This window comes from Dermacentor variabilis, chromosome 3, assembly GCF_050947875.1.
Source record: "Dermacentor variabilis isolate Ectoservices chromosome 3, ASM5094787v1, whole genome shotgun sequence".
Taxonomy (NCBI): domain Eukaryota; kingdom Metazoa; phylum Arthropoda; class Arachnida; order Ixodida; family Ixodidae; genus Dermacentor; species Dermacentor variabilis.
The window spans coordinates 214,101,306-214,116,390 of NC_134570.1; the positions used below are offsets into that span (position 1 = coordinate 214,101,306).

General features: G+C 50.6%; 1 protein-coding gene across 5 annotated transcripts in view; it reads left to right on the plus strand.

Annotated features, from left to right (window-relative positions):
• Positions 1 to 15,085, plus strand: part of Exn (Ephexin) — a 197,379-nt gene that overhangs the window by 162,187 nt on the left and 20,107 nt on the right. For all 5 annotated transcript variants that reach the window (XM_075686831.1, XM_075686833.1, XM_075686829.1 and 2 more), the window contains exon 14: positions 12,569 to 12,648. In XM_075686831.1, coding sequence (XP_075542946.1) covers positions 12,569 to 12,648 — 80 coding nt within the window. The remainder of the gene's footprint in view (positions 1 to 12,568; positions 12,649 to 15,085) is intronic.

Here is a 15,085-nt window from a genome sequence, read left to right on the forward strand (position 1 = left end):
CTTCGGAACAGGGAAGTGCGTAACAGCATGGATCTTGCCTGGGTCTGGTTGCACTCCGTTCGCGTCAACAAGATGTCCAAGGACGGTAATCTGGCGACGGCCGAATTGGCACTTCGATGCGTTGAGTTGCAGACCGGCTCGCCGAAAAACGTCCAGGACTGCTGAGAGGCGCTCGAGGTGCATAGCGAATGTTGGGGAGAATACTATAACGTCGTCCAAGTAGCACAGGCACGTGGACCATTTGAAACCGTGAAGAAGGGAGTCCATCATGCGTTCAAAAGTGGCAGGAGCGTTACATAGGCCGAACGGCATCACCTTGAATTGATAAAGACCGTCGGGTGTTACAAAGGCAGTCTTCTCGCAGTCAAGATCGTCCACGGCAATCTGCCAATAGCCGGAGTGAAGGTCAATAGAGGAGAAATAGCGAGCACCGTGGAGGCAGTCAAGGGCGTCATCAATCCGAGGTAGCGGATACACGTCCTTTTTGGTAACCCTGTTAAGGTGCCGATAATCCACGCAAAAGCGCCATGAGCCATCCTTCTTTTTTACCAGCACAACAGGTGACGCCCATGGACTACATGACGGTTCAATAATGTTCTTGGCAAGCATTTTGCGAACTTCGGTGTGAATAACTTGACGCTCAGCCGGTGATACTCGATACGGGCGGCGATGAATAGGAGGGGCATCTCCGGTATTAATGCAATGTTTAACAGCTGTTGTTTGGGCCAAAGGACGACCGTTAAAGTCAAAAATATCTTGGTAGGAAATCAGAACGCGGTAGAGCGCACGAGCGTGCTTGGACGGCATGTCGGGTGCAATCATTTTCTGTAAGTTGGCGATGGTACAAGTTGCCAACTGCGATGGTAGAGGAGGATCGGTTGAATTGTCGTCTACTGAAATCGATGCTACAGAGTGATCCTCGAATGAGCAAAGTTGGGCCAGAGACATCCCGCGTGGCAGCATTTGTGTCGTCAAGCCAAAATTGACCACTGGCAGGCAGACGCAATTCGCCGTAATAGATAAAACTGTATGAGGTAGTGTGATCCCGTGTGTAAGGAGGACATCTTGCATAGGAGCCGCGATGTAGTGACCGTCGGGCACTGGTGGGGATGACACGAAGTCAACGTAAGTCAGTGCTGAAGGTGGCAAGCGAACAAAGTTGACGGAACTGAGGCGAGTAGGGTGTTGTTCAGCGGGATCCAGTACAGGCAGGTCGAGGCGGAGAGTACTGGTGGAGCAATCGATGAGAGCAGAATGTGCGGAGAAGAAGTCTAGGCCAAGATGATGTCGTGGGGACAGTGAGCGATGACTGTGAATAGCACGGTAGTGGAGCGATCGGCGAAGGAGACGCGGGTGGCACACATACCAATTACAGGGGCTGTTCCGCCATCGGCGACACGGACAACAGGCGTCATGGCTTGCGTGATTATTTTCCTCAGCCGGTTACGAAGGTCAGCGCTCATTACCGACAAATGCGCCCCAGTGTCAATGAGAGCAGATACAGGAACACCGTCGACTTGCACATCAAGAAGGTTCAGATGAGTGGGCAACGTCAGGAGAGGATTTGGCGGCGTAGGGAGCAATGCAGCATCACCTCGAGGCGCTGCATCGTCTGGTTTTCCGGCTGGGAGCGGCGTCCGAAGGGAGTCGGCGAATAGGTGCGACGGGGCTGGGGGGAGCGAGATTGTCGTCGTTGGGGTGAAGGCGAACGAGAATAGGGGCGGTTCGGCGCAGGAGAATCGGTGGCGGCATTATCTGAGCGGGCAGCATAGGAACGAGAAAGGCCACCTGGGGGGCGAGAGTAGGCAGTATATGCAGACTGGTTCAGGGAACTCCAGCGACTGCGACAGTGCCGAGAAATGTGCCCAATTCGATGGCAGTGAAAACAAATTGGCTTGTCGTCTGCAGTGCGCCATTCAGAGGGGTTGCGGAAACGTGGTGGGTAAGAAGGTGCGGGACGGGGTGGAATCGAAGAAGCCGGGTGGGTATCGGGGCGATGGGCCGAGCAGATGGTGTGAATACCCATGTTGGCGAACTCCTGGCGGACAACTGCCTGGATCAGGGAAACAGTGACTGCAGGTGCATTGGAGGGGCTGGAGTCGAACGCAGCCGGATAGGCGGCCTCGATCTCACGCCGGACAATCCTGGTAACATCGCCAGTGTTGTTGGGACGAGGAGCGTCGGCACAGGAAGATGTCGCTGGGGTGTTGGGCAGACGGGCAAACTGTTGGTCGATACGTCGGCTTTTAGCGAGTTCCAGGCGGCGGCACCCTTTTATAACTGCATCCACTGTCGCCACGTTGTTAAATACGAGCAAGTTGAAGGCATCATCGGCAATGCCTGTGAGGATGTGGGAGACCTTGTCGGACTCAGTCATGTGTGCGTCAACTTTGCGGCATAGAGCCAAGACGTCCTGAATGTACGTGACGTAGGGCTCCGTTGACATTTGCACACGACCGGAAAGCGCCTTCTGCGCGGCAAGTTGGTGACCGTAGGGGTTGCTGAACAAGTCTCGAAGCTTCTGCTTAAGCGAATCCCAACTGGTCAGCTCATCTTCGTGCGTCCGATACCAAACTCGAGGTGTGCCACCGAGGTAAAAGACTACGTTGGCGAGCATGATCGTAGGGTCCCACCGGTTATTGCGGCTGACGTGTTCGTACAGGCTGATCCAGTCCTCGACGTCTTCCCCATCTTTTGCCGTGAATACGCCAGGATCACGGGGAGCGGAGAGGGTGATGTGGGTCGTCGAAGTGGCAGCAGGTGTTGGAGCCGGCGGAGTCGGGTTGTCGTCGCCGGGAGCCATGAAGGAAGGCTCGACGTACCGTCCACTGCGAAGCTCCGTGACGAGGTACAGGGAACGTCCACCTCCACCAGATATGTTACGTAGGAAGACACCGACGAAAAGCTATTTACAAGTATATTTACAAGGCAATATGCCGCAGTTGGCCTAGAGGCAACAGCCCGCGCTAGCTTCCAGTCGTCGTCTTCTTACTGCTCGGCTCTTCGTCATTGGAAATACCATCCCGTAGCAATACTTTATGGCATGCACGAACTGCAAGTACGATGAAGTTAAAGAAAAGCGAGAATGAATAGTAACAGCCCGTATTATGTGTCTCGATCAGATGTTATCGTTGATTAATTGGCTTGGCCACTCATATTGGCTAGTCTCAGGATGGAACAGTGCATCTCATATGAGCAGATATGTAGGTTTTGATACGTTTTGACATTATTTCATATCAGCGATGTGCCGTTTGCAGAACATTCAAAGTTAACAACGATCTGTGGCTGTACATGTCAATGTATACTAATGCATCGCTTTGGCAAATCCGATGCGAACGGCTGTGCTCGAAGACTTCTTGAATATGCAAAATGTCTTATGAATGGGTAAAAGGAATGCAAAAAGCAAGGTGCAAGAGCAGACATCAGCGACAACAAACTCAAGGCAGCCGCATTGGCAGATGGAACACCGCGTGCGTTAATAGGCCGCACTGTTAACGCTGCAGCGCACTCACCCAGTAGTTGGAGAGTGCTACATGACTTCCTGGAACGAAATGCTGCCCTGGAGAGGCCATTAATAAATACTCGCAATCCACAAAATGCACTACTGAAGCACACTCAACACATTGAGTGTGCTTCGGTTGTGCGTTTAGTGGATCACAAGTATTTATTAATGGTCTCTCCAGGGCAGCATTTCGGAGAGGCCAGGTAGAGGCCTGCGAACGCCTTAGCACCTTTCCAAAATGTTTCCAGCAGCATGCGGCAGAGGGCAGCACACAAACATAAAGGGTTTAAGCAGTGATGTCAGGAAGAAACGCAGCTGCAAGCAACGCAAGGACCCCATCCAGGCAGACACACCCCGTGAGGTATTGCTGCTGGGCGACAGCAGTGTTCCCCGAGTGGCGGAGGTACTTCGACGTATACTGGGCGTGAAGGTGAGCATGAAGACCTGCTCGGCGAGACACGCTACAGTCAAGTATGGACACCGGTTGCTGCTTCATCACCATGGCCAATTAAGTCATAACCCCCCTTTATTGGTCCTGCACGCAGGCACGGCTGATGTGCTTAAGAGAGCCCAACCCCACGTTGTTACTGCAGCCATGCACGCAATTGTGACCGCGTACGCACCAGCGCTGATTGTTTGCTTGGTGCCGGAGGTGGCCATGCGGGGCAAGGAGGCACAAGCACGAGCAGTCATGCTGAACTCTGAAATTAGGAAACTGTGTGCCTCTACCAGTGCAAAGTTCCTGGACAACACACAAGTGAAGGAAGGAGAGGGACATTTCACGCAGGACGAAGTTCACTACCTTGCCAACAAAGCACATCAAGTGGCTGGTCACATCGGGAAAGCAGCATGCCATATTTTAGAACGTGGGAAGAAAAAAGAGTGTAGCTCCCAACCTCACCGCCCCACGAGAAGAAAATGTCCAACTTGGAAAGTACCCGTCACATCGCCTCGACCCCCAGGCTCTGAGATTGGCTCCCTCAAGCCTGCAGCAGAGCTCTCTCTACATGGGGAACATGTAACTTGCTCCTCCTATGCCTGAACAAAGTAAACAAATCAATCAAGCTGCAGGCCAGTTTCCAGTGCTTCCCTGTACGAACCACCGGAGCCGATGCACTGGGCTCAGCTGCTGAGCCGGGGCAGACCAGTGCAGACTACTTCCTTGAACCAACCCTTCCTGAGCCTATCGGTGGTGTGCGCGACAGGCCAGGCCATGCTGCATCAGCCAGTCTTCCACATACAACCTTTGGCAAGACCTCAGTCACTTCCCCCATCTCGTGCAATGCCTCCTTCCAACATGGGATTTGGCCTGGCCCGATGATTGGCGACCTGGTGTGCCAACACATGACCCAGCAATGGTAGCAGGCAACACAATAAGACCCAGATCACAAGCCTTAGAGAACACGCTCCATAACTATCGCACAGCTCCCAGTGTAAATGTCACAATACCTCAGGGCAATACAGCCTACAAAAAACATGCCCTGTGTTCACCCAAGCACACAGGGCCGGTCAGACAACACACCCGCAAAAGGAAACACCGGTCGAAGTGGCAATGCTTCAGATTGGGGTTGTTAAACCTCAACGGGGCTCGCCGGGAGCAAAAGTGGATGAAATTATACCACACTTTCAGTGTAAAGAAGTGTTCTGTTTATGCAATGGCAGGAAATCACCTGCGGGACCTTGAAGAGCCCCCAGTACATTCAGAGTGGTGCTGAGTGGGCCAGAACAAATCTACCCAAAGTCGCAAAGGGGTTTGTTGGTGGTGTTGGTTTGTTGTGGCATTGCCGGCTTCACTGGCAATGCCTGGATGGGGACTGTAGAGACCACCTTTGGGTAGTTGGGTATGTGCCTGCCGTAACACCACTGCAGGGTGTGTTGTGTACCATGTCAGTGCAAGGTCTCAATGAAGAAAATGTGCAGTTTGTGCAGCGTGTCCGCACTGATGCACAAAGCCTACGGGGCTGCAAGGAGCTTGTCATTATTGGCAACAGGCATCTCAGTGAACTAGATGGCCGTACTGATGCGAATGGCAAGCTCCTTCTGCAGTTAGTGGATGATTTAGACCTTCTGATTGTGGATCTTGAGCCACACTGGGAAGGACAGTTCACATGGTGTGCTCGTGGCAGTAGCACAACCGTCGGCCTTCTCTCACCCCACCTTGGAGTCCTCATCTACATAGATGCATGATAGACGAGGAAGGCGTGTATAGCCTCAGCAGCGACCTAAATTGCTCAAGGCTCCAATTTAGTCACTCAGGCCAACGTGGCCCTAACAGCAAAAGACGGCAGAAATCCCGCCTATACTTGCCAAGTCGGGCCATCGAGGCAGTTGCCACGAACTTTGAGGCCAGTGAAGAAAGGCTGCAGGCCACTACCTATGAGGGATATGTGTCTTCCCTGTAATCTGTTATGCAGAGTCATATGGTTCATGACATATGGTCAACACGTGCAATGACAAATCCATGCTGGGATGGTGAGGTTGAGGTGGCATGGCAGGCAAGACATGAGGCTAATCGGGAGCACCGCAAAGCCATCAAAATGGTAGATACAGACACTTTTATAGTGACGAGAACGCAATATCTGTATCTCAAACAAAAGGTGCAAGCGTTGGTGCAGTCCAAGGTCACCCGACATAACCTGCAGCTCATGCAGGCTTTACGAGAGGAGGGCAAGCAGGCAGGCCATAAGTTTTGGCGATATGTGAGGTCACTCAACAGAAGGGAAGGGGTGTCGCATATACAGCTCAAGAATGTGGTAACTGGCCAGCCAATCACAGATCTCAGGGGGCACCTCAATCAGCACGTGACGCTTATGTATGGCGCCCCTGGTGTACAGAACGTTGAAAATAAGGACTATGGGAACTCACTCACTTCCTGCAGCCCCTCCACTCACTAGCAGTTGTGGGTCAACAGAGCTACGCTAAGAGGTCAGCAAGTGGATGGTGGGTCGTGGTATGGTGCATCTTAGCGCATGCACAGCTGCTGGACGAGACGGTATGCCAGCACATTTAATGAAGAGCCTGGGGCTTGATGCACAGGAACAACTTGCCGCTCAGCTGACTGGCATCCTTGGAGGCCCACAGATTCCAGTGGACTGGCGGCAGGGTCGCATAGCATTTATCCCCAAGCAAGGCGGCAACGTAGAGTTTCTCCAAAGCTACCGACCGATCATGGTCACAGGTGTTCCTTACCGGTTGTTTGCCCGCGTACTAAAGGTGTGGATCAGTGCCTCGGCAGAAGCTAAGCATGTGCCGACAGAATTACAGAACTGCTCTCATTCAGGTCGCCAACTGGAGGATAATACCTTATTTATTCGAATCTAGTCTGATAGTTCTTTTCAAATAATCATATTCCAAACTCTAGGGTCGGCTTAGATTCAAGGATTTTTAAAAATGTGCCAGTTTTTCATTGAAACTGCTAAATATGGTGCATAGCTAGCGCCATCTAGAAAAGTCAGTATCGCAGCCGCTACTAGCCATGCCAGTAGCCAACCGTGCACGAGCCAGGTCGCCATTTTGACCTGTGTCGTGTCGGCCGTATCGGTATGGTGGCTAGAAGGGAGAGGTGACGCCAACGGCGGATGGAAGCCGCTCCTCCATTTCAAGCCGGGCGTAGGTGGCGCTGTTGGCCGTAATGCGATGCATGGTACGCGCCGCTGGCTTTGAGCATACGCAAGGACACCTGCCGTGCACGCAACGCGTCGGTCTTTCAGTGATGTTGCAAGCAATGGTTTAGCTCATTAAACGCTAGTCGAACGTGACTACGGCTGACAGAATGCAATTTTAAGCCATGGTGGTGCAGTGGTTAGGGCACCCGATCGTTGTGCCCAAGGATGAGGGATGGCATCCCGGCCTGGCACCCCGGCCGCGGCGGCCGCTTTTCGATGGAGGCGAAAAACAAAGCGCCCGTTTGCTGTGCGATGTTAGTACACGTCAAAGAACCCCAGGTGGTCGAAATTTCCAGAGTCTTTCATGCCTCCACTACGGCATCTCTCATAGCCTAAGTCACTTTGGCACGTGAAACCCTCCAAACAAAATCATTAAAATTGAGTGGTTGCCTCTGCAATACATGTGCTGCGTATCACATCGGCGTATCTAAAGCGTTATTCGCGAATCCTTTCAGTTTCAGGAATTGAAGGGTCGGAATGAGTCCCGTGTGGTCAATATAGTGCATGATGACAGTAGGAGACACAGACCAAAAGAATTAGGATGGAAATATGTTTCGGGTCCGTGCGATTGAAATATGTTTCGGGTCCGTGCGATTGCATTTTTTTAATAACGTTGTTTATTGCCTCAGGGCATAGAGGAATATGTAAAAAGGAAATTAAAAGGGGTATTAAATGAGAGAAAAAAGGTTGGGTGTTCTTAGGCCGGTGTCTTCCACTCCTTAAGTTTCAGTAATATGACGCGTCAGCTTACTCCTAAAAAATGTGAATGGGGTTCAGAACAGGTAATACAAAGCATAGCAAAAATTTATTGCACATCGTAGTAATAGCAAAGCACTGCACATCATACATTCAGGGTAACTCAAAATACGAGATATCACATTTACACATGCTTCAGTGTATATTTGAAAGAAAAACATTAAACATTGAACACCCACTAAGAAATGGGGAGGCAGGGATATTACTTTCCTCTAAATAAAAAAATTAAGACGTTCAACCTTGAAGCAATATGCAACTTAGCGCACCCTTTTAAGTTTAGAGCACCCTCCCTGCTGCCTCGACGACACATAGCCGGACGTGCAGCCAGGGGCGAAGCCGTGACGCTGCCTCGCGTTTTTTTGCGTTGGAATTCATCTGTTCGGCGAAGTCCGGCACTCACATTAACATGTCAGCGGCGAAACACATATTGCCACAAACGAGATAACACTTTGGCAGCCGCGAAGAAACAGGAACGCTGTCGCGCCGGCCAGACACCGCGGCAAGCTGCACACGCGCGCAACCGCGTGACTGCATCGCCAAGCTGACCGCAGCGCCACCGCGGCCTTTGCGGCAGCGCATGAACGAGAGGATCGCATTTTCTCAGCGGATATGCCGGCGCTGGCGTCACCTCTCCCTTCTAGCCACCATAGTATCGGTGTGCGGCGTGGTGTTATTGTGATGGCACCAATCAAGAGATGCCACTACAGTGGCATCTCTTGATTGCCACTACAGTGCCGCTTTCAAGCGAAAAGTTGTGATAGCTGCAGAGGCATTGTCGAACCTTCAAGCCAGGCGAGACTTTGGCGTCGACGAGAAAAACGTCCGTCGTTGGAGGGGACAACGACAGCAGCTTTTTGCGTGCGCCGCAACGAGGATGGCATTTAGTGGACCAAAGAAAGGCCTTCACCATGAAGTGGAGACAGTTTTGGTCAACTTTGTTCGGACGCAGAGAGCAGCTGCCCTTCCAGTGACAACAGAAGTGCTCCAAGCAAAAGCTAGGGAACTTTCGAGGGAGCGAGGCCTAATGCCAAAGGATTTCAAAGCCAGCCGGGGCTGGCTTCAGAAATTCATGAAGCGCTTCGGCTGCAGCCTCCCACGTCGAACTTCAATCACCCAGAAGCTGCCAAGCGATTTCGAAGAAAAGCCGATAGCTTTTAAGGGCTATGTGCTGCGAAAGAGAGAAGCGGCAGGCAAACCTTGGGCAAATCAGCAAAGCCGACCAGACGGCTGTGTATTTTGATATGCCAGTGGCGTACACCGTGAATAAAAAGGGTGCCAAGGAGGTGAAGGTGCGCTCTGCGGGCTAGCTGTACTGCACAGCTGATGGACACAAACTCCCTCCTTATATGATATTTAAAAGGAAGACTCTGCCTGCTCGAGAAACTTTCCCAAAAAATGTCATTGTGCAGGCAAATGAGAACGGGTGGATGACGGGTGCGATGGTGGAAGAGTGGGTTAAGATTGTGTGGTGACAGCGTCCAGGAGCCCTCTTGACAAAGAACTCGCTCCTTGTCGTCAACTCTTACTGTGGGCACTTGACCGACAATGTGAACGCTGTGCTCGCCAAAGCGAACACAGACCTCGCTGTCATACCAAGCGGCATGACGGGCTAGTTGCAGCCACTTGATGTCTGCATCAACAAACCTTTCTAGGATCGTCTGCAGAAGTATTACACGGACTGGTTGACTGACGAAGACCACATGCTAACTGCAACGGGCCGCATCAAATGTGCATCACTATTGCAGCTGGCAGGCTGGGTAGCTGCAGCGTGGGACAATATCCCAGGTACTTTGATCGTGCGCGCCTTTAAAAAGTGCAGCATATCTAATGCGCTTGACGGTACCGAAGATAGTGCACTGTTTGAAGGTGACAGTGACAAGGAACACAGCAATGAGTCTAGCAGTGTCGATGACGTTGAATGAGCTCTGCACGTTCAGATTCAATAAATGCTGTTTGCATTTTGTGAACACTGTCCTCGCTTTTTTTGTTCGGTCTACATTCGAGGTAATATTCTCTCTCCTTTCTTCCTCTTTTTTTTTTTTTTTTTCCTTCGAACTTTAGGGGGTCGGCTTGGAATCGGGGTCGGCCTAGATTTGAGTAAATACGGTATCTTTATCCTCATTTGATGTGCAGAAATTGCTAGGTTCGAGGGACGGTCTCTGCTATGCTGCTCCCTTGATGGCGAGAAGGCATATGACAATGTACCACATGCACCTCTGTTTGACTGCCTTGCCACTTTGGGTCTGCCGGAAGCATTGTTGTCAATAGTCCGATGTTTGTTTACGGGGAACAGCGTCACAGCGCACTTTGGAGCTGTTAAGTCTGAGCCTGTCGTAGCAGTCAGGGTTCTTCGTCAAGGTTGCCCGGTGTTGCCACTGCTGTACATCATTTATGTCTCTGGCATTGAGAGAATGCTTTTGAACTCGGGCCTCGGCTTCCACCTCAAGCACACCACCACGGGGATAGACGAGGACAACAAATTGCTGCCCTTGGCTTTCCTTTTGCGGATGACCAAGTGATGATGGCAGAGTATGCACGGGACCTTCAAGCCTTGCTAGATATCTGCCAGTCGGAGATCTCTAGTCTAGGGCTTCACTTCAGCACCAAAAAGACTGCAGTGGTCCAACTTGCAGGTGACTCGACAGGTGACATCTTGGTTACCTTGGATGGAGAGCAGGTGATTTGCCAATTTGTGTACAAATATCCTGCTGTGCAACTGTCCACGGCAGCAGATATGTACGACATCCATGACAAAAAACTTCGCCTCACTGGACTCAGGGCCCAGTACATATTGTGGCGCTGTTGTTTGTGGGGCTGTCATCGGTACGTCATGGTGCTAGAGTTATGGAAACTTGTGCACGTACCCAGCCTGTCATCTGCCAATGCTGTTGTTTGTCTGTCTGCCAGCACCCATGGATGGCTTCAGCGGCGGCAAGGGGAAGTGCGATGTGTTGCGCTCGGCTGTCATAGGAAAGTGGCTAACAAAGCAGTGCAAGGGGACATGGGGTGATTGAGCTTTGAAGCACAGGAGGCTGCCAGTAAGCTGACATTTCGCGGGCACCTGCTTTTCGTGCAGCAAGATTGATGGGCATGACGTGTGTTCGAATACCTGACGATCACATGCCTTCATGCGGCGTGGGTGAGGCGTGTCTACTAATTAAAGAAGCTGGGTTTTCTTTTTTTTTTTTTCCAAGGAACCGCTGAATGTGAAGGGCAGACAGGCTCACTCACACGAGGTGCGCCGACGGGCGACTGCAGAGGAGGGACACAGGTGGCAACAACGATAAGATGACAAGTCAACACTCGCTCTATACCGTCAGCACAAACGCAACATTGCCGCTGTGCACTTGTATGACAACAGCTTGGGAAGCACGCTGCTGTTCGAGACGAGGGCAGGAGCCCTTCGGACACTTGTGCGCGGGAAAATGTATGACAGTGCTGTGACTAGGGTGTTGTGCCGCTCATGCAGGAGTGCAGACGAAACGATCGAACATGTGGTGTTGAACTTGAACCAACTAAGCGGCCCCATAATGGCGAACACAAGCCTGAAAGTTGCATTGGGTTTCACGGACACGAATGGGGCAGTCAACACCAGTGCTGCCATGCTGACCAAGCGGCACCTTGAGTGTTGGAGAGGAGCAGTGCTCAAGTGTTGATAGTTGTGTGCACCACTGTGGCCCTTTGTTTCCCCCCCCCCTCCTTACTTGCAGGTTGTTTGTTTATTGTTCTGTTTATTTGTTTTTTGTGTGTGTTCTTGTTTTTTATAACAGCTAGGATGTGCAATTGACATGCCTGCCCATTGCAAAGGGTGAAGCGGCATTACATCATCATTACATCATCATCAAAGGCGGATTGCATAGTCGTCATCCATGATCGCGTCGATAGAGGCCGCGATTTCTTCCGCAGCAGTTGCGGCAAAGAGTAGTTTCGTTTTGATTCAATATGCGCGTTGGCCGCGCACCGAAAAAAACTGTGTAGTCGCCATCCATAATCGCAGAGAGAGCAACTGCGGTTTCATTTTGACTCAGTGCAAAGCTGTCGAGGATGAAGAGCGCCAGCTGCATCGTGAATGACCTGTAGGTGTGCTCACTGGCGAAAAAATAATCGGGATGAATGCGCGGTAGTGCAAAGCGTGTCGCAGATGAAGGCGCGCACCGCGGCTGTGCTGCAGAAGAAGTCACGAGGCCTTGAGCACGGCTGCGGGAGCCAGTCAGTCATGAGATGATAAGAATTGCAGCTTTTGCATTGCTTTTGTGCAAAATAGCAAAAGGATTTGCTCATAGATTTACTAATAAAAGCTTGTTGACATAGTAAGCATTTGCTTATTGTTTTCTGGATACCGTCAAAAATGCGACATTTAGTTAATTCGGACTCTGACATTTTTTTGGGGCCCCGTGAAATCCGAATTAATGAAGTTTTGCTGTAATATGTGATATATACTATGCAAACTATTTGATTCGAAATTATTCGAACACATCACTATATTCACTTCGAACCTCAAATTCACTTTTTGCCCATCCCTACACAACTGTGATCTATTTAGTTTCAACAGAGCCTTATTTTACGAAACTTTCTCTCTTTTGAGCCCAACTTCATTGTAACAATGTTAGATGAAAAGCAACTGAGCAATCTTATTCATTTGCAGGAGCGACAAGACGCGATGGATGGACGTGTTGACGCCCATGGTGTCCAGTGACCCTGACGAACGCATCTACGAAGAGTGGGGTCAGTCGTGGGTGCAGTGATGCCCCCATATCTTTTGCCAGGTCGAGGCAGAGTTAAAATCTGTACCAATGAGTACAACTGTATTTTTAAAAAATCGTCTAAGAAAAGAGAGGCATGGGACTGGAATCGACGCATGCAGAGCACAGACCATGTTGTGTTTCTTCCAGCTTTAACAGTACACGAGCACTTTTTTCATTTGGTATAACTGCGTGCACTAACACTTGCGCTTATGTTTTAATAAGACGTTCTTGCATAATAATACAGAAAATACGTCATTTCACTTACTGTTCTGGGGGTGCTGCAAGCGCTGCTAGCTCTCAGTCAGGCTTAAATGAAAAGCAACAGCGGCGTGCTGGTTGTTCTTGGAATGTGTACTGCGTGTTTTAAAGGCGTACTGACACAAAAAAAATCCACGTGGTTTTTTCTGCTTTAATAAGTAGTTAATGACCCAGTAATCATGGCACGAAACCTCATTTACTTCAGAGCGCGACAGGTAATTATTTGCAGTCTTTTTTGTAGCGACCAGTCAAAGTTTCGGTTCCAGAGAGCAACGAGACGGGACAATCGGGAATGTAAACAAAGTGGTCACATGTTCGCAATAAGCCATGACGTATGCTCTGATGCGCAGCCAGCGTGCGTGACCAACTTGCTGAATATTGTCGTGCGACTGCCGCATCGGTCAGACGACCGCAGCCAATGACAGCGCCGGTAGCGTGAACGTCATGGCCACGTGGTAGACACGGCGGGGCGGGGCCGGCGAGCGGGCGCCTCGCCGCTCCGATCATGTCTGTTTTTTTTTCCTTCTCTCCCTGGTCGAAACGCGGGCCTCTTTCGCCGCTATCGGCGGCACATAAATGGGCTACAATTTGTTTCTGACACGAAATAACTTATAGAATAAAGTGACCTTGAAAGAGCGCGAGTTATAAAACATTGTGCGAAATAGTAAACCGTTGGCGTGATGTCTACTCGGACGCGGTAAGCGCAGATGCGCCAGCAATCGTCTGTATACGAAGCGGCTCGCCTGACTGGCCTGTTTACTCATCACTACTAACGGCACCGGGAAAACTAACCATATTTTCACTTAAGAGAAACATAAATGTTCAGGCATTGATTGTGCTGACAAGTTTAGGCGCTTTATTACGAGCTGCGAACGTATCACAAGGACCCTCGGCCACGGATAGACGGCCGGCGAGCTAGGCCTACATCGTCTCCCAGCGATCGCAAGCTCACTTGCCACGCTCGTTCGCTTCTGTCGGCGCCAATGAAATCAAATGTGCTGCAATTTAAGCATGACATAACTGTGTACACGTTGTGCCGACTAACATAGGCGCTTCATTATACAAGCTGCAAGTGATCGTGTCACAAGCGCAACCAGTGTCAGATTCAACGGCCCAGCGAGCTATGCCTGCCGGCACTTGGCCATCGGCGGCTGTCAACGGATCCGATACTGCTAACGCGGCCTTGCGGAAACACGTCTACAGTGCTCGCATAGACGTGTTTAAATTGTCATCGTTTGTTTCAAACAAGATAGCTGTGCAAATACGGTTGCTTTCATTTTCTGTTCGAAGTTACGCAGAATTCCGAACTTCTACGCGGGGCACCGGTTCTGGGCCGTCGCTCGCTCATTCGTACCATGTGTCCGTAATCGCCGCATGCGGCAAGTCGCACACGACGTGCCGTACTACAGATCGCACGGAAAATCGCGCCATATGTCTCACGCTTTAGACGTGGCCAATCACTTAGCAGCTCAGATATTGCGGCTGGCAATGGCGAAGACGAACCTCAACAAAACCCTCGCATAAGCCACAATCAATGGTAAGACTCAACAAATCGGTGTTGAACGTTGTGGCAGCGCAGTCAAGCTGATAGTGTGGGAAATATCCCGATGGACACGACAAAAACTGCAGTTGCAGCGACAGGGAGAGCGTCCCACTACAAGTACAACAGCTAGAACAAGCAACAACAGAGGAGAAGAGCACATGTAAGCCGCATGGCAGCCAACGAAAATTCATGATGTAGCCACATGACGTAGAGTTTTCTTGGCTATCTACAATCCCGCTTGATGTCAATGTCGCGAGGTGCTCTGTTCTGCGGTTGGCTGCGCGCACGTACTTTAAAATTGATTTTAAATATGTTCTAAGCAATATTTGCTGCTGATTTATTGACGATGTGTGTGTGACCAACTAAATCGATCTCACAAGTTATCTCGACTTCAAATTTTTGTGTGAGTGCTCCTTTAAGCACAGCTGGCTACCCTACTTCTGTTCTCTTTGCTGTGATTGACAACTGCCCTCACAACATTATCCTTGGATTGGACTTGTTATCCAATCATTCAGCTCTCATCGACTGTGCAACCGGCGTTCTTCAGTTGGAACTGCCTCAACTCGCCGATGCTCCTAGCACCGCCCCACCACATTTGTGCTCGCGTCACGGTGTG